At 51.8% G+C, this 22,693-nt stretch overlaps 1 protein-coding gene across 1 annotated transcript; it reads left to right on the top strand.

The window, feature by feature from the left end:
* On the top strand, positions 284 to 21,448 carry LIG3 (DNA ligase 3). Its single transcript, XM_018064230.1, has 20 exons — positions 284 to 399; positions 2,687 to 3,237; positions 5,172 to 5,315; positions 8,009 to 8,215; positions 8,831 to 8,982; positions 9,801 to 9,967; positions 10,074 to 10,151; positions 10,685 to 10,853; positions 12,204 to 12,359; positions 13,719 to 13,850; positions 14,212 to 14,291; positions 15,242 to 15,329; positions 16,043 to 16,120; positions 16,376 to 16,499; positions 17,033 to 17,175; positions 17,518 to 17,592; positions 18,241 to 18,387; positions 18,846 to 19,053; positions 19,427 to 19,509; positions 20,711 to 21,448. Exons 2-20 carry the CDS (start codon positions 2,691 to 2,693, stop codon positions 20,942 to 20,944), a joined length of 3,012 nt encoding a protein of 1,003 aa, XP_017919719.1. The 5' UTR covers positions 284 to 399; positions 2,687 to 2,690; the 3' UTR covers positions 20,945 to 21,448.

Raw genomic sequence — 22,693 nt, 5'->3', positions numbered from 1 at the left:
ACCAGGACCTTTAAGGATTAGATAATCTCTAACACTAAGAGCCAATGGGGTAAATTGGCAGGGGGTGGGGTAAATTCTCAGAAATTGAGAGCAGGATGCGCCTCAGGGCGCCGCCACATCTCGGCACCTCTGCTTTCTCCAGCCGCAGTGGCACCTCGCGAACCAACCCCACGGACCAAGCCTCACTCGGAGCACCCGGGGCACCTCCCACGTGGCAGGCAAGGGGCTGGGACGCGTGGCGCGGCTGCGGGGGGGCGGGGCCTGGGCCTCTGCGCCTGCGTGCTGCGGCCAGCTCGAGGACCCGGATTTAAAGAGACAGGCACTACAACCGTCGTGGCTGCGCGCGGCCTGTGGGCGCCTGGTCCGAGGCCTGAGGTGGCGCCGGAGCCCGGAAGGCAGGTGAGGGGGCGGCGCGGCGGGGCCGGCCTGCGGGAAAGGGGGGCGGCCGAAGTGCGGGGCTCGGCGCGGCCCGGGAGCCAGCCCCGTGGTCTCCTCCCCCGCCCGCCGGCTCGCAGAGCCCGGGGGCACACCCTCCGTGACGTGGCGGCCCCCCGGGAGCCCGCGGGGGTTGGCTCCCGGGACCCCCGCGGCCCCACGCCGGGGAGGCAGGGCGCCCCCGCGGGGCTCCTCCGGCCGGGTCCGCCCAGCCGCCGCCCGAGTCGGTGCGCTGCGGACGGAGCTTGGGAGCCTTTCTCTTCCCGCCGCGTCCCCTTCAGCCCAGCCCGGGGCTGTGCTCTGGCCGCCCCTCGCCCTCCCCGCGGCCCCGGCGGGTAGCCGGTACCCCCTCCCGAAAGGGGAGGCCCCTCCGGGAGCAGCGGCCGCGGGGCTCTCACTTCCCGGCCCGGCTGCGTTCGGGCCTCAACGGCTTCCCTTCTCGGCTCCCTCAGGAAATGCTAAGTGGCGGCCGCGAGGGGCCTGTGAGCCAGGCGGGGTTCCCCAAACGGTTCCGAGCCTCCTGGTGGCCCAGCGCCTCCCGGACCCTGCGGAGGAGGGGCGCGGCTAGGTGCCTTCCCCCGGGCTCCTTGGCGTCCTGGGGGCGGCTTTTCATAAATCGCTTTCCAGGAAGGTGGTGGACCCTAATTTTTTTTTTTTTACTTGTGCGCCTCTTACGGGCCTGCTCTACTTTCACATACTCTGTGGTTCAGCATCTAGGGGTTACAGAGCCCTTTGTGAAGTTTCATGAAAACGTTGACTGTTTCTTCCCCAAAACGTAACAAGGCTGAATGCGCACCTTTTGAATACATTTGCAAGGGAATTCAGAGCCCTACCCCCCACTCCCATTCGCCCACCCACGGACCCAGTGTCATTTCCCCCCTTCCCTTGAGGTAGATATTTTCCCTGTCTTAGGAATAAGGAAGCTGACTCGGGGAAGTTAAGGGAAATTCTCAAAAGATGACATAGTCCTAGAACTGCACGGTCACACTTGTGCTCGCGTCTCTGATTCCCAGTTACCTGCTGTTCTCTGCATCACGTTTCACTTCAGCAAGTAAAGCCTGCTTTTCATTATCACCCGCAAGCAGTTTGACGACAAAGCCTGGTGCAGGCTGAAAATAACTTCCAGTCTGTTAAAGCTGGAACTGGGAGGATACTTTAGAAAATAAGGATAAAAGAAAGTGGGGGATACTATGTGGATATGGTCCTTGAATGTGGATTGATTGAGCAGTTCGTTTGATTCTTGCTGTCCAGTTACTTCAGCATTTCCAGATTGAAGTTGCTGAGTTATAACCCGGCTAGTTGCACACAGGGAGCCTTTGCTTAAAGGATAATCGCTTCATTGACTATATAAGGGTTTTTATTCTTAGAATGACAACTCTCTTGAGTTAGGTACTATTATTATCCACACTTTACAGTTGAGGAAATTGAGGAACTGAGAGATTAAGGAAATTCCCAAGGTCTTATGACCAGTAAACTAGGATTTGAAACCAGGGGGTTAGGTTTTAGGCTCCATTTAATTGCCTCTCAAAATAGGGCTTCTGATTAAATCCCAGATCTATATAGTGGCTTAATTATTTTCTGAGGATAACAAATATTTTATATTTCCCATTAAAGGCTTCCTGAAAATAATGTCTTTTTTTTTTTTTTTTTTTTAAACTGCACCACTTGGCTTTCAAGATCTCAGTTCCTCCTCCAGGGTTTGAACCCTGGCCATGGCAGTGAAAGCACTGAGTCCTAACCACTGGGCTACCAGGGAACTCCCGATGTAATTTTTCTTGATGTTTAAAAAGAAACTTTAGAATCTTATTATGCTAAAGGGTCACCATCCATTTTAAGGCTTAGGGTTTGCTGGTGGCCTGAGAAAGGGTTTTATGTTACTTGAATTCTCTTGATTGTGATTTACTAGATATACATTAGATAATATCTAAATTTTCAATTATGTAATTGAACATCCTGTTGCAGACTGAATTTTTCTGTACTGGAATTGTTCATCCTGTAGGCAATAAATCTTTCATACCTGGTCTTCCCTGGTGGTCCTGTGGTTAAGACTCCGAGCTTCCACTGCAGGAGGCGGAAGTACGATTTCTGGTCAGGGATCAGACAGCAGCCAAAAAAAAAAAAAAATCCTTCATACTTTGGGAGATGTTTGGTTGGTCAGCATGGATTATTGTGTTAGGATGTCAGCCTTTGAGGAAATTAGAAGCCTAGCTCCTCTGAAACTCACTTTTCTGCCTCTTCCCCTTCCATGCAGCTGTATGACTTTGGCTTTTAAGATCCTCTTCCCACCAACTCTCCGTGCACTCGGGAAAAAAGAACTGTGCCTATTCCGAGAACAACATCACCGGCCTGACATAAGACACTTTGGCCAGTGGTCAGAGACAGTTCTTCGTGGAGACCACCTCCTCCAGAGAAGAAAGCCTGTTCCGTCCTTTCGGGAAAGCAACCTGAGACCACGTGCCGCCTGCCTTGTTTTCTTGCCAGGGTCGCATGTGGGACTCTGCAGTGGTCCCTGTGAAATGGCAGAACAACGCTTCTGTGTGGACTACGCCAAGCGTGGCACCGCCGGCTGCAAAAAATGCAAGGAAAAGATTGTCAAGGGAGTATGCCGAATCGGCAAAGTGGTGCCCAATCCCTTTTCAGAGGCGGGGGGCGATATGAAAGAGTGGTACCACATTAAATGTATGTTTGAGAAACTGGAGCGGGCCCGGGCCACCACAAAAAAAATTGAGGACCTCACCGAGCTGGAAGGCTGGGAAGAGCTGGAAGAGAATGAGAAAGAGCAGATAAGTCAGCACATTGCAGGTAGGGTGGAGAATACTGCTTTCTCATCTTACTGGCTCTGAGAGGCAACGAGATGAGAGTAGAACCCAATTTCTTTCTTCCTATCTGTCTTTCTTTAAGTTTATTGTTCAGAAATAACTTCAAACTCAGGAATGTTACAAGAATAAAAATAGTACATAGTACAAAGAATGCTCATGTTCACCTTTTTTTTTTTTTTTTTTTTTTCTGGCTGTGCTGTTTTTTTTTCTGGCTGTGGGATTTTAGTTCCGTGACCAGGGATTAAACCCAGGTCCTCAGCAGTGAGACTGTAGAGTCCTAACCTCTCGACCTCCAGGGAATTCCCTCAGATTTACCTGTTAACATTTTGCTCTCTGCTTTATCATTTGTGTTCATGTTTGTGCTCACTCTTTTGCTCTCTGTTACTCTCTCCTTCCACACAAATGACTTTTTCCCCCCAGAACCATTTGGGCATGCGTCATGGTCCTTTGCCTTTAAATACTTCAATGTGTATATCTTAAGAATAGGATATCGTGACTATAATACAGCTATCAACCAGTAAATTTATCTTTGATATAATGCTTTAATCTACCATCTGTATTCTAGTTTTGTCAGTTGATCAGATAATTTATAACTTTTCTCTCCCTTCAGTATGGAATCCTGATACAAGATCAGGTATTGCACTGAGTTGTCGAGTCTGGCCTCCTTTAATCTGGAACATCTCTGAGGTCTTTGTTTTCTTTCATGACACTGACATTTTTGAAGAAAAGAGTACCTAGACTACTCCCTTTTCTCTCTCAACTTATTTTCTGTATGGACTCGGATTACTACTTTTTCCTGATGGCTTATCATCGTCCTGTGCTTTATTAATTTGGTGCTACATTGTCCCATATTTGGTCAGTTGGGAACCCCTTTGAGCTAATTTTTGTCCTTGATGTCCAGATCACTTTTAAAAAATTGTTTTAAAGTACTCCCTTGCTTTCTGGCCTAACAGTATGCTCGCTCTTAGGATTACCTATCTCAGCCGTGAAATCAGCCGTTTCTCTGAAGAGTCCTTGTTCCTGTTATGGGGGAAATGGCAATAGAGACAAAACTGTTGATGCTGTGTGTCCTGGGTGCTTCTGGGCCCTTACAGCAGGCAGAACTGGAAAATACATGTTTGTATATACACAAAAACATATGTGCACACACATGTGTGTTCAAATGTACGCATATTTTAGAAATCTGACACTGGTAAATCCAATTAGACCTTTCCGACCTTCAATGTCGTTGTAATATTCATGTCTTCAGTTTAGTTCTAGTCAGTATAGGGGGACTAAAATGGACCTCTGTCCTTTTTCTTTGAGAGGACAGTGACTTCAGGAAGAAAACTAATACATTTTTTTTTTTCCAACTTCCCTCCTGCCCTGCCCAGCCTTAGCCATTGGCTTCACCCTTTTTTACTTCTGAACCCAGCTCATTCAGAGGAAGAAAAATATAAGGGAGAGTTAAACTGTCACACAGCTCAAATAACTCAGCAGCTGCGAGTTTTCCTGCATGTACCAGATCAACATGCTCTGTTTATCCACCTTCATTTTACTTTCTTGTTTATCTTTAAATTGAGGCTAATTCCATAAGCTGAGGTCCTCACATTTTATCTGTTGACACATGATTTCTGACTTCCTCTGAATAATCTGAAGGTTATATATGAGATAAGGGGTGGAGAGTATTGATGAATATTTAAGTTACTAATAAAAGTAAAGAATAACTGGGTCTTTTGTCCCTAGAACACCCTCTCCCCAATACCCTAATACCTAGTACTTCCAGTCAAGAAGACCAGCCAGCCAACAGTCACCTTTCGGTTAATACCATGGTAGTAACTTACCTAGCCAGGCTGTAAGAGCAATTGATAGTCTTTGAAAGCTTTCTCAGGGATTTTTCACTGAAAGATATTTTCCCTTCTTTTTGGGGTCCTACAGATCTATCTTCCAAGGCAACAAGCACACCAAAGAAGAAAGCTGTTGTCCAGGCTAAGTTGACAGCCACTGGCCAGGTAGCATCTCCAGTGAAAGGTGCCTCATTTGTCACCAATTCCAATCCCCGAAAGTTTTCTGGCTTTTCAGGTAAGAGAGGTTAGGGCTGCGTGAGCTGTTGCAGTCCTTTTAATTAGGTATCCTGGGAGACCAAGATTTGGTACTCCGGTTAAGAGTGACCATTCTGTGCCATCTAGCCTGCTTAATACAGTTGACTATTAAACATCCCAGGCAGTAGGGGCTCCAAATCCCCTGCGCAGTTGAAATGCCAGATGTCATTTATAGTCTGCCTTCTTATCTGAGGTTCCACTTTATGCATGGTTTCACCATGCCCTCAGTTCTGCATCCCTGGGTTCAATCAATTGCGGATTGTATAGTACTTTTTTGCTATTGAAAAACTCTGTGTGTAAGTGGACCCATGCAGTTCAAACCCATGTTATTCAAGAGTCAACTGTAATTTGCTTTCATCTGAGCAGAGAGGTAATGGCCAGCTAATTCTCAGCGCCCCACATGTGTAGCATTTTTTTGTATATTTTAATCTCTGTTGCAGCAAAAAGATGTTGTTCTTTCAAGACTTCTTCCCCTTGAAGTAGTTTACCTGGATCAGACGTTAGTATAACCTGCCATTTACTTCCTTGTTTTGGGGTTTTTGGTTTTTTAACATTTATTTATTTATCTGGCTGCACCAGGTCTTGGTTGTGGCACACGGGATCATTCCTCTTTGCTGCGGAATGCAGCATCTTTAGTTTTGGCATTTGAACTCTTAGTTGTAGCCTGTGGGATCCAGTTCCCTGACAAGGGATCAAACCTCAGCCCCCTGCATTGGGAGCATGGATTCTTAGCCACTGGAAAACCAGAGAAGTCCCACTTCCTTGCTTATTGATAATGGAAGAATCGTGAGAAGTTGCATCCCTCTACTTGCCTAAATTGGAGATGAAAGTAGAGATGGAGATGTCCTGCATGTCCTTGGGTAGCAGACAGCGCTGGGCTGGGGCTTTTGCATGTGTGGTTTCATTTGTTCTTCATTTAACGGTGGGGAGTACTTTTATTAGGCCCATTTTATGAATGAGAAAACCAATGCTCAACATCATTATGGAGTTTCTAATAGTTACACTTCAATACCTGTGCTTTTTTACCCTGCAACTTGTTACCTGTTTTATTTGGAGACATTCTTGTGACTGCCTCAGCTAAAGAAAATAAAGTCAGAACTCAGGAGCTCAGAAGTTGTTCCAGGAGGTTGCTCTGTGTGATTAAAAGAAGCCTGGACTTGAGGTCAGAAGACCTGGGTCCTGGTCTGGGCCTCTGTGCCGTCATCTGTGAAGTGGGAATGGCAGCGCCTGCCTTGTGGACCCCACGGTGTCTCACAAGGAATAAAGAAGAGAAAGTTGCAAAAACAGTGCCTGACTCTACAATTTTTTATCATTTTTAAACTCTGAGGTTTGCTTGGTTTGTGCCTAGTGGTCAGCCAAAGACAGAAATATAGAAGAGTTCAGGTGACAGTAAGGGCAGTGTATTTCTGGAAGAGCCAGTTCTCGGGAGGGAATTTCGGGGAGGGCAGGTGTTCCATTTTTTCCAAGCTGCCAAACAGTGACACTTTGGAGATTTTGTCCCTTGACGTTCTCTTTAAATGCCAGGTCAGAGATGAGGATAGATTTCTAATTTACAAACCCCAGGCAAGAAGACGCTTATGTCAGCAGACAGCGTGGTAATGGCTGTCTGCTGCAAGCTTTCAGGGTGAAATTTACTTTGTAAATGGTCACAAGGAGGTAACAGAGGATCACTTGAGGGTTGTTTGGGGTGTCTGGAGAAAAGTCCTCCTTGTTGCCCACCTTTTTTAAAATTTTTATTTATTTATTTGTCTGTGTTGGTCTTAGTTGCAGCCTGTGGGATCTAGTTCCCTGGCCAGGGATCAAACCTGGGCCCCTGCACTGGGAACGTGGAGCCTTAGCCACAGGACCACCAGGGAAATTCCAAACCTAGAACTTTTCATTATTGTTGTTAGTCGCTCCGTGTCGTAACTCTTTGTGACCCCATGGACTGTAGCCTGCCGGGCTCCTCTGTCCACAGGGATTTCCAGACAAGAACACTGGAGCGGGTTGCCATTTCCTTCTCCAGGGAGTCCCTTCTGACCCAGGGATTGAACCCACGTCTCTGGCATTGCAGGCAGATTCTTTACCACTGAGCCTCGGGGGGAGCCTCCTTTCGTTTTTATAAGAAGAAAGAAAAAAAGTGGTGATGGGGGTGGTGGGGAGGGGCAAGGGGCTAGTGGCAACGACTGGGAATGCTTCTCTCCTCAGGGCCTTGGTCTCCTCACCGATAAGAAGAGGTTGAACTAGATCATCTTGAAGGTTTCTTCCAGTTCTAACAATCTGCAGTAGAAGTAGTTTCAGAGTAACTAAGGCGTCCCTTGATTTCTTTTTCCTTCCTGATTCCAACTTTTCTGGGTTCAGCTTTACAGTTGCTCTGAGATCGTCCTGACCACTCTTGGCTTGAAAATGGCCCTTGTTCTTCAGTAAGCACTCATATAAGAAATACACATCAGCTGGTCCTTTGCTTCAGTGTGAGGCAGTTGTTTACTCTTAATAGCTGTGAGATTTGAGGAAATCACTTGACCTCTGTTTTTTCACCCACAAAATAGTACAATGATATCTACTCCCAAAGGGCTCTTTGGGGAGATTAAGTGAAGCTACACGTGGAGAACCAGCAGAGTGCCTATTAGTTTCTCTTGCTTCCTTTTCAGCAAGGCCAAACAAATCACCCCTCCCTTTTTCTCTCCCTAACAGCCAAGCCCAACAACTCTGGGGAAGCCCACTCCAGCCCAACCCCTAAGACCCCTAAGACAAGTCTGTCCTCAAGCAAATGTGACCCGAAACACAAGGATTGTCTGCTGCGTGAGTTTCGGAAGTTGTGTGCCATGGTGGCTGAAAATCCTAGCTACAACACGAAAACCCAGATCATCCAGGACTTCCTTCAGAAAGGCTCAGCAGGAGGTGGGCCTCGGGCATCCTGGATGGGCTTCTCTCAAGAGCTCAGAGTCATGGCCAGCTTCACGGGCACGTGAACTGTACAGTTGCACAGGCCTCGCGCGTGGTTTGATGCTCTGCTGTATTGCTGTCTTGAAATTCAGTGTGTTGCCAGATCTGTTCCAAACACATGGGCATCTTTCTTCCTTGCTTACTCTGCCCCCTAGGAGGCCAGAAGAACCTATCCCATTTGACCAAAAGGAAAATTCACTCTCCTGTTTGATTTGGGTTTTGTGAGCCACGTGGCACAGCTTGGAATAGAATCTCCCAACTGTGTTCCTTTTCATTTGTCTAAAAAATGATCGTTGAACATCTGTGATATGCCCATCACTGGGAACACGACAGTGAAAGTCATGGCTCTGCCCTGCAGGGGTTCATCCAGGGGCTACAGGGAGGCAGACGCACAGACCCCCAGCTGCCGGAGGCCATGGCCTCTGCTGCTGTGGTGAACGCACACCCTCCCCTGAGGGCCTGTGCAGCGAGGCCAGCGATGCAGACAGCTCTTTTGGTTCTTTGAGTTTATGTATTTATTTGTTTAAGCTCCATGTCTCAAGAAAGGTTTCTTTCTTCTGTCTCCTCCAGATGGTTTCCACGGTGACGTGTACCTAACAGTGAAGCTGCTGCTGCCGGGTGTCATTAAGAGTGTTTACAACTTGAATGATAAGCAGATCGTGAAGCTTTTCAGCCGCATTTTTAACTGCAGCGCGGATGACATGACACGAGACCTGGAGCAGGTCAGAGGAAGGGGAGGGCAGGGGGGCTCCACGGGGGTTCTGCTGAGCCCGTCACCCGCACACTCTTTTTCCTGGTGGAGCACATACTGTTTCAGAAAACTGAAACCCACGTGAGCAAGCATTCGTTATGAGAGGAGTTGAACGGGAGGCTCCAGCTGTTAGCTTCACAAGGTTCTGAAGACTAGACTTACATTACTGCTGAGCCTCAGAGAAAGACCTAGACTTTGAGGGTGGATCTTAGACTTCCCACTCTCTCTCCAGGGGCTCTTGTCCTAGACCTTTATCTGGCCGCACCATGTGGCATGTATTAATAGGGTCCTGGTTCCCTAAAAGGGATCGAACCTGTGACCCCTGCGTTGGAAGCTTGGCGTCTTAGCCACTAGCAGGGGATTCCCTCTGGGCCCTGTGTTTTCCTAGCTTTTTTTTCCATTATAACTTGGGCTTGCCATTCAGTTTTGGTTTGTTCATGACTCCAGCCTTGACACCTAGAAAGTTGCTGTCCAAACACCCCCGTAATCTGATGACTGTGTCTGTCTCGTAGTTCAGATTCTAACAGGACTCACATTGGCTTGGCCCTGCATTAGTTCTTACATCACTTCTCAGCTGAGGCAGGGGGCCGGATCCTGTGGAGGCCGGATCCTCCTGCCCTTTCCAGGAGCTGTGGGTGGGATATAGTCTCTAAACAGTGAAGTCGATATTTGTGAGTTTCGGACAGGAGCAGTGATTGAAATCTCTAATTCCCCTGTAGTCATGAGGGTTTGGGGGTTACACATGGCCACTTTGGGGTTGCTGCATGGTATTTTGGTTTTTGGAGACAGGGTGACGTGTCAGAGACAATCAGAGTCTTCTTTGAGCAGAGCAAGTCTTTCCCTCCAGCTGCCAAGAGCCTCCTTACCATCCAGGAGGTGGACGAATTCCTCCTGCGGCTCTCCAAGCTCACCAAGGAGGATGAGCAGCAACAGGCCCTGCAGGATATCGCCTCCAGGTGGGGGCACTGCCCACTGGGGATGGGCCTGGGGAGATGGAATCACTAGGGGAGGAAGGTTTGGGAGTCCAGAGCTTTGTAAGTTGAATGTGCCTCATCACTCTAGGTGTACAGCCAACGACCTTAAGTGCATCATCAGGCTGATCAAGCATGATCTGAAGATGAACTCAGGTGCAAAACACGTGTGAGTACCAAGTCGTCTGATGGTGGAAGCTGCCCACTCCCTGTGTTGTCAGCTGGTCTCAGAGACTTGGAAGCCCCGATTTGGGTTTGACCTGATTGTGCCGCCTTCCTTCCTGTGGGACCTGTCAGTTGACCTAGCTCAGCCTCCCTTTTCTCATGTTAAATGGAGATAACAGTACCCTTTTCACAGAGTTGTTACAGTCAAACATAGGGAATATGTTCAAAGTTGCTTGCCCACTCCAGCCCCCTCTTTGCTAGGGCAGCATCCAGGTAGCATGGTATCTCAAAAGAGCTGAGTTTTCCAAGATCTCTTTCTCCTGTGACAGTCTTTAGATAATAGGACATCACCACTTCCCCATGTATTGGGATTCATGGGGTCCCAATATATGGGGAAGCTGTTAGATCCCAGTATATGGGGAGGCGGTTATGTCCTGTTGTTGCCAGACATGATATGTTGCAGCATATTGCTGCTATCCAAAGCGATAAGGTCAAGAACAGTGGTGTTTGTTTCCTTGCTCCTGTCGGCCTCGGCAGGTTAGATGCCCTAGACCCCAATGCCTATGAAGCCTTCAAAGCCTCACGCAACCTGCAGGATGTGGTGGAGCGGGTCCTCCGCAACGAGCAGGAGGTGGAGAAGGAGCCAGGCCAGAGACGAGCTCTGAGTGTCCAGGCCTCTCTGATGACCCCAGTGCAGCCCATGCTGGTAAGGACGTTGCTCTTGCCCTGCTTTCTGCTCCTGTGTGAGGTTACTACCCTCCCCTGTGAGATCTGAGAGGGTATGATGCTGAAGGCTGTGCAAGAAAGATGGCTGGAAGATTTGGGGGAAGGAAGAGTAGAGTTGCAGGGGGTGTTTCTCCTGGGGGAGTATGGCAGAGGGGGAGATAGTGTGACCAGTGGAAAGACCTGAGAACTCAGCCATCTCTGCCCTCAGCCAGCTGTGGAATCTTAGGTGAGGTCCTTAGTCTCTCTTGATCCTTAGTTTTCTTACGTGAATGGTATCTGAAGTGTCTGCCCTATGCGGTTCATCGGTCCTCTTTCCTGAAGTCAGGTGGATGTGTGCAGTAACCTGAGTCTCTATGACATGCCCCAAAGTAACTCTGAGAGTTGGTGACAGAGCCAGCCTTCCTGTGAGAGGGTACCTTAGGTCTCCTTTTTTATCTGGAAAGAGAAGAAGCTTCAGGAATGAAGACCAGCTCTCCTTGGGCCTCTGCTTGTTTCATGATAAATGGGATGTCCTTCCTGGTGTGGGTTTTCCTGTGCAACAGGACAGTCCACGCCTGCTGCTGTGCCTGCTCTGAGAGCCTTTGTATTCTTTCAGTGGGGTGCACTGCTTTCTATGAAGCAATGCTTTCTATGGTGTTTTCCTGAAGTCCTGGTCTAGGGTTCTGTGTTAGGATAGCCAGCACCAAAATAGTAAGATCTCCACTTGAAGGAGAGGACCAGTTACCTCCATTAGTAGACTTTCTGATTTTTATAAGAATTTTTCTTGGAATCTGTTCCACGGTCTCATTTGAAGCATGGCATAGCTTATACTGGGCTTCCCTGGTGGCCCAGTGGTAAAGAATCCACCTTCCAATGCAGGAGACGCAGGTTTGATCCCTGGGTTGGAAAGATCCCCTGGAGAAGGAATTGGCAACCTACTCCAGTATTCTTGCCTGGGAAACACCATGGACAGAGGAGCTTGGCAGGCTACAGTCCATGGGGTCACGAAAGAGTCAGATACAACTTAGTGACTAAACAGCAACAATAGGTTACATAGCTTTCTGATCAACCACCAGGCTTTGGAGTTGGGTCTAGATTCACATCTCATTCCTGCCCTTCACTATCTGTGTAATAGAAAGTAGGCACTTAACCTCTGCGAATTTCAGTTTTCTCATTCATAAAGTGAAAACAATATACCAGAATATGACGCTGCCCATCCTTTTCACTCCCTCCTGCCCTGAGGGTGTACTCTGGCTGAGGGGCCCCGGGCTTCGCGCTGTCCCTGCCGAGCCGCCTCTCTGGGAAGAGCACCTAAGTCTCCAGGCTTGTCTCCCCTTCCCCTGCCCCCAAGGCTGAGGCCTGCAAGTCCATCGAGTATGCCATGAAGAAGTGTCCGAACGGCATGTTCTCTGAGATCAAGTACGACGGGGAGCGAGTCCAGGTGCATAAAAAGGGGGACCACTTCAGTTACTTCAGCCGCAGTCTCAAGCCCGTCCTGCCACACAAGGTACAGACCCCTTCCTTTCCGCTGGGACTCTTCTACCTGTCTCTAAGAATCTCAAAGCCTGAGTTCCGTTGCCATTCCAGCTCTCATGCAAAATAGAATCTGTTTTGTATTTGTTGAATGGAAGAATGAATTGATTTATTCATTTCTGGAATCTTCCAATAACGTGGGACTGTTAGGAGGAACAAGAGAGTAGCTGGGGGTCAGCCATCGTGGAGCCTAGGGGCAGTGACGCCAGGACAGCGAGTTCGGCTGGTGACGACTTGCATGCTTGTCCTCTGCCTTTCTAGGTCCTGTGTGCTCCCCCTGAGATATGTTGTGGCTCGGGTACAAGGAACTGTTAGGCAGTCGGTCATTAATTTGTTCAACCTTTTTTTTTTTTTTTTGACGTTTTGTCTGTGCCACACAGCATGCAGTATGTTAGTTCCCCTGCCAGGGAGCAAACCTGTGCCCCCTGAAGTGGAAGCACAGAGTCTTGGCCACTGGACTACCAGGGAAGTCCCCTGTTCAACAAATATTGATCAAGGGTTTATGCTGGGCACTGTATAAGGTAGTGGGCATCCGGCATTTAATGAAAAATTTCAAAAAAGGACGGAAGTTCTGTGCCTCCAGAGGCTTACATTCAAATGTGAACACAATCCCATGGGGGCTTCTGAGACCCCAGCTCCTGCCTTTAATCAGGGGGCATTGAGAACCTCGCCCCTCGGCCCTTTTCAGCTCCCGGGGCCTCTGGGAGCCCTTGGGGGCTGTCCAGGGAAAAGCAGTGGGGACAGCTGGCTCTGGTAGCTGGGGGGTGGGTGGCCCTCCTGCGCCTGCTCCCCCTTCTGTCTGCTCAGAGTCCCGGGGGAGGGGACGCATACACCCTTGCCCAGCCTCGCCTGCCTGGGCAGTCAGGCCAGGCCGTCAGTTTCAAGTGTTTCTGAAAGCTGAGCAGGACCTCCTCGCGAGCATTAGTGAAGACCCTCCTCATGTTTTCTCGCTGCTTCTAAGGGAGTCCATTTCTCTTTTTCCATCCTTTTTCCCACTGGTGTGTTCTCCTACACGAATCCCGCCTGCCCACCTTCCCTCCCTCTGTTCCATGTTTGTCTGCCTCCCTTCTTCCCCTCATTTTCACCTTCAATCTTTTCCTTTTTCCTGCAAATTCTCTGCAGCCAATAGAAACTGACCCCGATGTGAGCTGACCTCTTCCAGGGTCTGGGCTGAGGTCCTGAAACATGGCTGATTGTTCCTGTCTGGCCAGCTGCCAAGACCTGAGTCTGTTTCGCACATCAGCTAGGCTGTGTTGGTGCTGCATGTTCCCTCGGGGGCCCGGCTTTTGCTTTCTGTGTCCTGGCTCCCTCTGAGTGACCCTTCTGCCTCCAGGTGGCCCACTTTAAGGACTTCATCCCCCGGGCTTTCCCTGGGGGCCACAGCATGATCTTGGACTCTGAGGTGCTCCTGATTGACAACAGGACAGGCAGACCACTGCCCTTTGGGACTCTGGGAGTGCACAAGGTACTGCTCAGGCCCAGTGAGCAAGAGTGAGTGCGTGCATGAGTGTGTGCTTTCAGTCCAGATGCAGAGGGATGTGTCGCTTACTTGGGGTCAAGCTTATCTTCATCTTTGAGTTGGTACTGACTTCAGCCCTAAGTTTAGATGTGTTTCATTTTTGTGTTTTGCATAAAAAAACCTTACAGTGGCACCTGGCTTATAACTGGGTCAGTCTCCACTTAGGACGTGACTGCCAAGTGCCTTTATGGCCCAGGGGCTTCACAGCACAAACATGCATTATGTTCCACACGCTTCAGAGGGTCTGTGAAAGTGGACTGCTTCTCCCGTGTCCCTCATGTACCTACTACCTCATTTTCCCTTACAGAAAGCTGCCTTCCAGGATGCTAATGTCTGCCTGTTTGTTTTTGATTGTATCTACTTCAATGATGTCAGCTTGATGGATAGGTGAGGAATCTAGTTTTGATTCCTGGGTAGGGAGGTGGGGGCTTGAGACTGGCAAGGAGAGAGGGCAAGGGCTGGCGGAAGTGCCTCTGGGCCTAGGAGCTGCAGCAGGAAGGAGCGAGAGGGAGCACAGTCACTGCACAGCCGGCTCCCCATTCAGTGTTAGGAGGGGCCAGTGTGCTGACTAGGCCTCGACTCTGAAAGCTTAAGTCACAGAGGAAACCCCGCCACCCACAGCAGAATGGACTGTTGACGAGATGCCCGACTACAAGCGCTGTAGGCTTTCAGTTTCTCTCTTCAAAAGCGCCTCCAAGGTGCATAAGGCAGATGAATTTCAGTTCAGAGGCTTTAGTCTTGGGAGAGGCTGCCAACCAGAAGCTTGGGATTGTCAGGCTCTGTGGTTGGGACCACCTTTGGGATAACTCGCAGTCTTGACCTCTTGAGTCCCAAAAACCACTTTGGCCCCCTCTTCCCTTAGAGAAGCATCCCTGCCCCCACCCCCACCCCAGCCCCCAGCCCTGAGTGTGGAGGGGGAGGGAGATGGAAGGAGACAGAACTGCCAGGGTAGGAGCTGGGGTTTGGGCTTGAGGTCCTGAGGCCTGTCAGCCTTCTGACCCAAGCACAGCCCGCCTGGGGCCTAGAGTGAGACAGGATACAGCAAAGGAGAGTCAGGGTTATTTTTCAAAGGGGACCAGGGTTTACACAGGCTGTCTGGGCTGATGAGGTAGAGACAGGACCTATAACAATGAAGTAACTCTGCCGCAGCTCATACCATCCGTCTTTGGTCCCGACGGAGCCCTAGTCACCCTGGGCGGGCAGAACTGATAGACACGAGGGCCCAGAGCCATGGCAGACCTCTCAGGAAACCAGTCCATCCTTATCCCGTCTCTCCTCAGAGCTCTGGGGGGTTGGAGGAGCATCCTGGCCTGACCTCAGCTCTTCTGTCCCCTCAGGCCTCTGTGTGAGCGGCGGAAGCTTCTTTATGACAACATGGTGGAAATTCCCAACCGGATCATGTTCTCAGAAATGAAGCAAGTCACAGTGAGTGAGGATCCCACCCTCACAGTGTCCTCATGATTTGAAAGCAGAGTAGAACCCCCCATGGGTCCGATGTGGTTGGGAGGATGAGTCTTAGTTATTTTTTTAAGAGGAACGCTGATGTGGATACAAGCAGACCTTGGAGATACTGTGGGTTTGATTCTAGACCACCACAGTAAAGCAGTATCACAAGAAAATAAGTCACGTAACTTATGAATTCCCAGTGCACAGGAAAGTTACATTAACACTCTAGTCTATTAGGTGTGTGATAGCATTATGTCTAAAATAATATTTTTAGTTAAGGTAAAAATACTAAAAATACTACTTAACTTAAAAAACTAAACTAAAAATACTACTAAAAAAATGCTTACCATCATCTAACAACATTTTGGTGAAAAAAAAAAAAAGAAAAAACAGTATCTGCAAAATGCGGTAAAGCAAAGCACAGTAAGACAGGCCCTGCCGGTGTTCGTGTGCTAGTCCCCACCTGGGAGGGCAGGGCGTGAAAGGTCCTTCCCAGGTGGGCGCCCAGAGTCACAGCTGAAGCAGCTCTCTGGTTGGTCCCTGCTCCGCTGGCCCTTTTGTTCCTTGTATTCAAGTCAGGGTGTTTCTAGCAGGCACTTTGCTAGTGTGTGAAAAGGAACCACCTCTCTCTCGCTTCCATAGCCCTTCTCTGTTCTCACATCAATCTCAGTGTCTCTCCTGTTCTCCCTCAGAAAGCTTCCGACTTGGTGGACATGATCAACAGGGTGATCCGAGAGGGGCTGGAAGGGCTGGTGCTGAAGGACGTGAAGGTAACATGGTCACATCCTTTGCTTTCTTCCGCCCTGACCAGGAGGTGGCTGTGGCAGTTTGAGGTGCTTGAGGGGGTGGTGCCTTTGCAGGATTCTGGATCTAAAGGCTGGGTTTGTGTTTGTCTCCTGAAGTGCGTTGGTGGAGTGGGAGGGCACTGCGACAGATCCAGGGTGTCTTGTGAGCAGGTAAAAAAGCCCACCCTCACAGAGCCTCCATTTGCATTTGTGGTTTCTCTCTTGCTTGCTTCCCCTCAGGGTACATATGAGCCTGGAAAGCGGCATTGGCTGAAAGTGAAGAAAGACTATTTGAATGAGGGTGCCATGGCCGACACAGCTGACCTGGTGGTGCTTGGGGCCTTCTACGGGCAAGGGAGCAAAGGTCGGTGGCCTCTGGCCCCTGGGATGGTGCTTCTTTGAAAGGCACCACTCAAGGCATAGGCCGGCCCTTTTCCTGGCTGGACGTGCTAGCACGGCCAGTCGTGACATCGCAGCTCTGGCGTAGGGGCCCTGACCTGGCCCATGCCGCCTCAGGCCGGAACAGGGAGCGCTGCAGACCCAGTCAGGGAGTGGTCAGGTGAGAGTGCCCTGGGCTCGCTGGCCCAAAAAGACTCCAGCCACTGTGTCTCCAAGGCCTGGTGGCTTTCTCCTCAGGGAAAGTCTCCCATTTCTGAACTGGAGGGGAAGCTGGGGTCTCAGGAACTAGTAGTCTTGGCATCTGTTTCTGGGCGCCAGACGCTATTCAGCTCCTTTTAGTCCAGCATTCAGTGTGATTGCCCTGAATTCACTGAAGTTGGGACTCCAAACGGTGAACGTCACACGGCTGGTGTGGGTCCAGGAGGTCGCCAGGGCTCCGACGCCGAGGCCCGGGCCCTTCCTCTGCAGGCTGCCTCTCACAGAGCCTCCTCCCCGCAGGTGGCATGATGTCCATCTTCCTCATGGGCTGCTTCGACCCGAGCAGCCAGAAGTGGTGCACCGTCACCAAGTGTGCAGGAGGCCACGACGACGCGACGCTCGCCCGCCTGCAGACCGAACTGGACATGGTGAAAATCAGCAAGGTGAGGGGGGCCCTGGGGCCCTGGCCTCTGGACCAGCCGTCATTTCTGAGACGAGCAGTGTTGTGGGGTGTGGGGGGGAAGCTATAGGTCTCGTTTGTCTGTCTCCACAGAAAAGAGCTGCTGCTTGCATAGGAGCAGTGTTAGACCCTCAAATCCTCTGAGGACCTACCCTGTGGAAACTGGCCTTTGTGCCATCCAGGCCACAGCCTCTCTGGGCAGGGAGGATGCCAGGGGTGAGGGGCTGCCTTTTGTGATAAGGCACCTCTTCTCACAAGCCTGTGACCAAGAGCGCGTTTAAGTCCTGTTTTGGCAACAGCCCAGGACAGCATCTTTCTCCTCTAGGATCCCAGCAAGATACCCAACTGGCTGAAAATCAATAAGATCTACTACCCTGACTTCATCGTTCCAGACCCAAAGGTATTATCCCGTGGCCTGGGGTCCTCCAGCCCCCAAAATGAGCTTGTATATTCTCTACTGCCACAGAGACGTCATCTCAGCATCAGTGACAGTCCACCCGGGGATGGGGAGCCAGGTGACAGGCACGGAAAAGACCAGTCAATGCTGAGGGGCCATCCTCAGCAGACAGGAAGGGCCTCTCCTTCCTTGAGTCAGAGGGTCTGTTCGAGACGTGGCCTGGCCCAGTCCTTCCTGCACTGACAGAGAGCTGAGGCCCAGGGAAGAACCAGGACTCCCTAGGCCACACAGCATCAGCAGTGGGGCTAGAACCTGTCTCCCTGTGGTTACCCACTGCCGTTTCGGTTTTAATTGTGCTCTGTTGCTTTTAGCTGGGCTTTCAGGTAAGGCTCAGTGGTAAAGAATCTGCCTGTCAAGCAGGGACACAGGTTCAGTCCCTGGGTCAGGAAGATCCCCTGGAGGAGGAAATGGCAACCTTCTCCAGTATTCTTGCCTGGAGAATCCCATGGACAGAGGAGCCTGGCGGGCTGCAGTCTATGGGGTCACAGAGAGTCAGACACAGCTTAGCACCTGAACAGCAGCAACACTGCTTTCGCCTGATTGGAAGGTGTTTTCTACTTAACCAGTGAGTGACCTGACTTCTCCTGACAGAAAGCTGCCGTGTGGGAGATCACAGGGGCTGAATTCTCAAAATCTGAGGCTCACACAGCCGATGGGATCTCCATCCGATTCCCTCGCTGCACCCGAATCCGTGATGATAAGGACTGGAAGTCTGCCACGAACCTCCCCCAACTCAAGGTGCAGGCGACTGGGCTGCGCGCGTGTCCTGTTCCCCACTCTGCTGGCACCTGACCTCCTGCGTCCTCCCCTTCCCCTTTCTCCAGCATGCTGAGAGGCCAGGAGGGCAGTTACTAGAAAGGGAGAGCAGCAAATCCCCCAGGACAGAGCTCCGCCTGCATCAGGCCCCGTGGGCAGCCCTGGGCCCTGTCTCACAGCCTCCTGAGGAGGACTTGCCCCCCAGGCTTCAGTCTCCACATTGCTGAGAAGAACTGGGGAACAGAGAACAGTGATCTGTGCAGATTACTCCAGAAACAGGGCCAGAGCTAGAGAAGCACCGAGGAAGCCAGCTCCTTTGGCCTGCTGTGTGTCCTCTTCCCCTCATTTTCCTCAGCCCGGGCACCTAAAACAGACCACACAGACTGCCTGAGCCCCGAGGCTGGGAAAGGAGGGATAGCGCGGCATTCTCCCCTTCCCAGGAGCTGTACCAACTGTCCAAGGAGCGGGCGGCCTTCGCCATAACGGCCGGGGATGAGGGGAGCTCCGCCGCAGGAGGCAGCAGCGGGGAAAGCGAGGGCACCTCAGGGCCGGCTGTGCCTCACAAGGCCCCGAGAGCCTCCCCCAAGCAGCCTCCCGCCAGCGCCAAGAAGGCTGGGGGCAAGCCGGGCGGCTGCACCAGCAGAGGCGGTAAGGAGGGAGGGAGGGGTTGGGGCACTGAGGAGTGGGCGGGGACCGCGTCTCCCCGCCCAGCCCTGAGGTCCTGGGACCCCATCTACTGCCGCTGTCGATGGCTGCGTTCCTGCTGTGTGTGCATCTGACGGCCGGCCACTGATCTGTGGGTTACCCTCCTGCTCTGCACACCTGCCAGACAGGGTCCCCAAGAGCCCATGGGAGCTGAGGATGAGCCACCTCTGAGCTCAGGGCTCAGTGGACAGCCCTACCTGTCTCACCCATGCGGATAGCAGAGGGGCCTGCCCTTCTCTTAGCTCCCCTGACTTCAGGGACCATTATCACCGCTTCTGCCCTCTTCTTGGTTCTCACCCCAAGCTTTTGCCTGCAGGCAACCTACCAGCTGCAAAGCCCTCCCCTGTGAGAGTGGGGGTGAAGCGGAAGGCTCCTGATGTGACCCCGTGCCAAGCCAAGGTGAGGGCGAGCCCCTCGCATTCCCAGCTCTTTGCACTTGGATGCTGCGCAATGGGCAAGGTGTGGTCGGGCTGACTGCCTGCCCCCCCCCCGCCCCGCCCTCTTGCAGCACCCTGGCCTCAGGCAGGGCTGCAGTCCGCTGGCTCCACCCTGTGCCCTCTTGTTGCCTTGCAGAGGCGGCCAGCCAGCAAGCAGAGAGGAAGGAGAGCTGTGCCCACAGGCAGGAGATAGAACAGCGGGGAGGCTGCAAGGACCCACCCAGCTGCTGGTCCCAAATCCCAGTTGACATTAAAGGGGAGGAAGCCCAGCCTGGGTGTGGGAGTGCAGCCGTGTGAGTTTGTGAACAGGGCCAGCCAGTGAGAAGCGGGAGAGCCCTGGTTCAGTGACTGGCCTCCTCCTCTCCCCTCCTACTCCGCTGTCAGTTTAGTTTGACAACGGCTATTGAGCACTTACCAAGGCCAGTGACTGCGTTCCACCCTGGAGGCACTGATGGCTCAGAGGCAGATAGAGGTGTCGGCATCTGGTCACGACAGGGAGGCTGTGCCACCCCCACCCCCCTCCCCTGGCAGTCAGTGTGGAGGTCACGACACCCAGGCCCTGAACCCAGTCACCATGTCACCCAGAGGACCTTGCTGTGTTTCCCCTACCTGAAGCCCTGGACTCCATCAGTCACGAGCAGGGCTCCCGGCCCCTCAGCGCGCACACAGGACTGCTCGTGGGTCAGGCAGCATCACTCCGGGCCCCACAGGCCCTGCCCACCAGTCCTTGGGTGGCTCTTGAGACGTGTGCTTCCCCTTTTCCAGGTCCCTCATGGGGACCCGTCCCTTCGCCCTTCTTTTCCTCTCAGCAAGGATGGAAAGGCATGTCGGTCATGCATAACCTGGAGTGGCCGGAGGATGGGGGTTTTGGGGTTTTTATCTTTACTTGGCTGTACCAAATCTTAGTTGTGGCACACGGGGCCCTTACTTGTAGGACGTGGGACCTAGTTCCCTGACCAGGGATCAAACTTGGGCCTCTTACACTGGGAGCTCGGTGTCTTCGCCACTGGACCACCCAGGGAAGTCCCAGGATGGGGGTTTTAGGCCATTATCTTTTCTCCTGTAAACGCTCTCCCCACGTCCCAACCCCTAGTCTCTGTCTCACAGCTCTTCCCGAGCGGGGTCAGAGCCCCAGCCCAGCCCTGACTGCTGTGCGTTTGCAGGTGCTGCTGGACATCTTCACTGGAGTGCGGCTCTACCTGCCACCCTCCACGCCAGACTTTAGCCGCCTCAGACGCTACTTTGTGGCATTCGATGGGGACCTGGTGCAGGAATTTGATGTGGCCTCAGCCACACACGTGCTGGGTGGCAGGGACAGGAACCCCGAGGCCCAGCAGGTCTCCCCGGAGTGGATCTGGGCATGTATCCGGAAACGGAGGCTGGTGGCTCCTTGCTAGGACTGCCGCCCGCCCCTCCCTTGGGTGTACTCCCCGCCGCACTGCTTCTGGGCGGATGGGCGCTGGGCGGACCCAGGGTAGGGGCAGCTCTCTTCTCCAAGCTATGCATCTTCCAGAGCCCACCAGCCCCGCGTGCTGTCTTCCAGACTGGAGTGAGTTGCTGTGTGCCACCACTGAAGTCAGGTTCTCCTGCCAGTTTACATAGGTCTTTCAGATCTGGGTGCTGGTTTTGACCTTTTTTTTCCTTTGAAAAGCTTTTTTTAAAAAAAGAAAAATGGAACCCTCTCAGAGTTATCTGTGTCCTTCCCCAAACACCTCCTATAATTCTAGTGATTAAGGAATGGAGGGGAGGCTGGCTGTTGAAGTTCCCCTTCCACTTCCAGGCTCCTTTTAAAGTTGTATTTATAAGAGTATCCTCAGAAATGCTTATAGTGGGCAAAACTTGTATTCAGCCTGGCCATTTTTGCCAGGAATGAAATTGCATCTGAAAGAAAACAAAATGGATTTTTATGTCTCACTTTTCCATGTTCTCCTGTTAAACAGTGTGTGGGTCCTGGTTTGAAGGGAGGGGACCAGGAAGGAAGGACGGGGAGCTGGTGTGGGCTCCAGGGCCACGGGCTCAGGAGGAGCTGCCCCCACCCCATCTGCAAACAAGACCGCTCTTTAGAAACCCACCTGAGGACAGATCTCCACAGCCTGCTTACAGAGAACGGCTCCTGTGCCACTTGAGGTGGATTTATTTGAAGAGAAAACAATTGAGCATAGACGAGTCCAGTTCAGTAGAACTTTCTACAGCACTGGAAGAAGTGTCCTGGAAACCTCCACTGGCTGTCGGGAATCAACCACCTTCAGCTGCCGAGCATGTGAAACATGCTGGTAACACAACCGAGGGGCTGAACTTAATCTTCATCAGCTTCAAGTAGTCACGTGAGGCTAACGATGCTCACCATGGACACTGCAGGTACAGACAGAGCCGGTTCGAAGCAAGCCCTGAAACTGAACAGCTGTAGCCCTAGAGGCGCAGACTGGAAGTGCACCTGAGTCGTAAGGCTGCTGAAGAGAGTGAGTGAGCCGAAGGTGCAGCTGCGTGCATGGTGATCTTGAGTTGGGAAAATCAGCCCAGCTGTGTGGGCCTGGCCTCTGCCTGCAGGGCTGCCAGACGCCACCACAGCCTCGCGCCCGCGCTACTGTGAGCACTCTGGTCTGCGTGCAGGCTCCTCACCTCAGCATCTGGTGCTGAGGGTCCATCCTGTTTCTCCTTACCGACAAGTTGGCAGGCTGCTTGTCCGACCCCTGGAAGTGAGGTTGCTCTGGAGCTTACCTGAGTAAGAGGCTAAGCAGGGGCCACTGCCTACCCCCTGCCCTCCAGGGTCATCAGCTAAGGTCGCTACAGCCTGTCTGACCTGGGTTCCCACCTGCTGTTTGCAGTGTTAGGGGGAAGGGGCGGGGGAGGCACCTTGACAGCAGGCCAGGACATTTGGGGTTTCTGAATGGGGACCATTCAGTCTGGCTTCACTGCTGAGAATAAGACACTTTTTATTCTATCCTCTCTGGAGACAAAAGCTGCTGCTCCTCTGAGCACTGACCTACATAAATTTTCACCCCCTCTCCAGCCTCCTCAGGCCAAGCAGCGGGACAGAGCTCTCTGGGGATTTTGCCTTTGGCTTGGCTGGTCTCCCGAGGGGTGCACCCGCGCAGCAGAGGGGGTCATTTCAGTCATGAGCTCGGCCCCTCCTCACCTTGCCGGGT

The sequence above is a fragment of the Capra hircus genome, chromosome 19, assembly GCF_001704415.2.
Source record: "Capra hircus breed San Clemente chromosome 19, ASM170441v1, whole genome shotgun sequence".
Classification (NCBI taxonomy): domain Eukaryota; kingdom Metazoa; phylum Chordata; class Mammalia; order Artiodactyla; family Bovidae; genus Capra; species Capra hircus.
The sequence above is the reverse complement of the archived record's forward strand: the minus strand, read 5'-3'. Positions and strand labels throughout refer to the sequence as shown.

What these genes read in the sequence shown, in the direction of transcription:
- LIG3 (XM_018064230.1), top strand. Translation starts at nt 2,691, where the DNA reads ATGACTTTGGCTTTTAAGATCCTCTTCCCACCAACTCTCCGTGCACTC. An exon ending in TGACACGAGACCTGGAGCAG is followed by an intron (nt 8,983 to 9,800) that starts GTCAGAGGAAGG and finishes TTTTGGAGACAG; the next exon opens with GGTGACGTGTCAGAGACAAT. An exon ending in TGGTGCTGAAGGACGTGAAG is followed by an intron (nt 16,121 to 16,375) that starts GTAACATGGTCA and finishes GCTTCCCCTCAG; the next exon opens with GGTACATATGAGCCTGGAAA.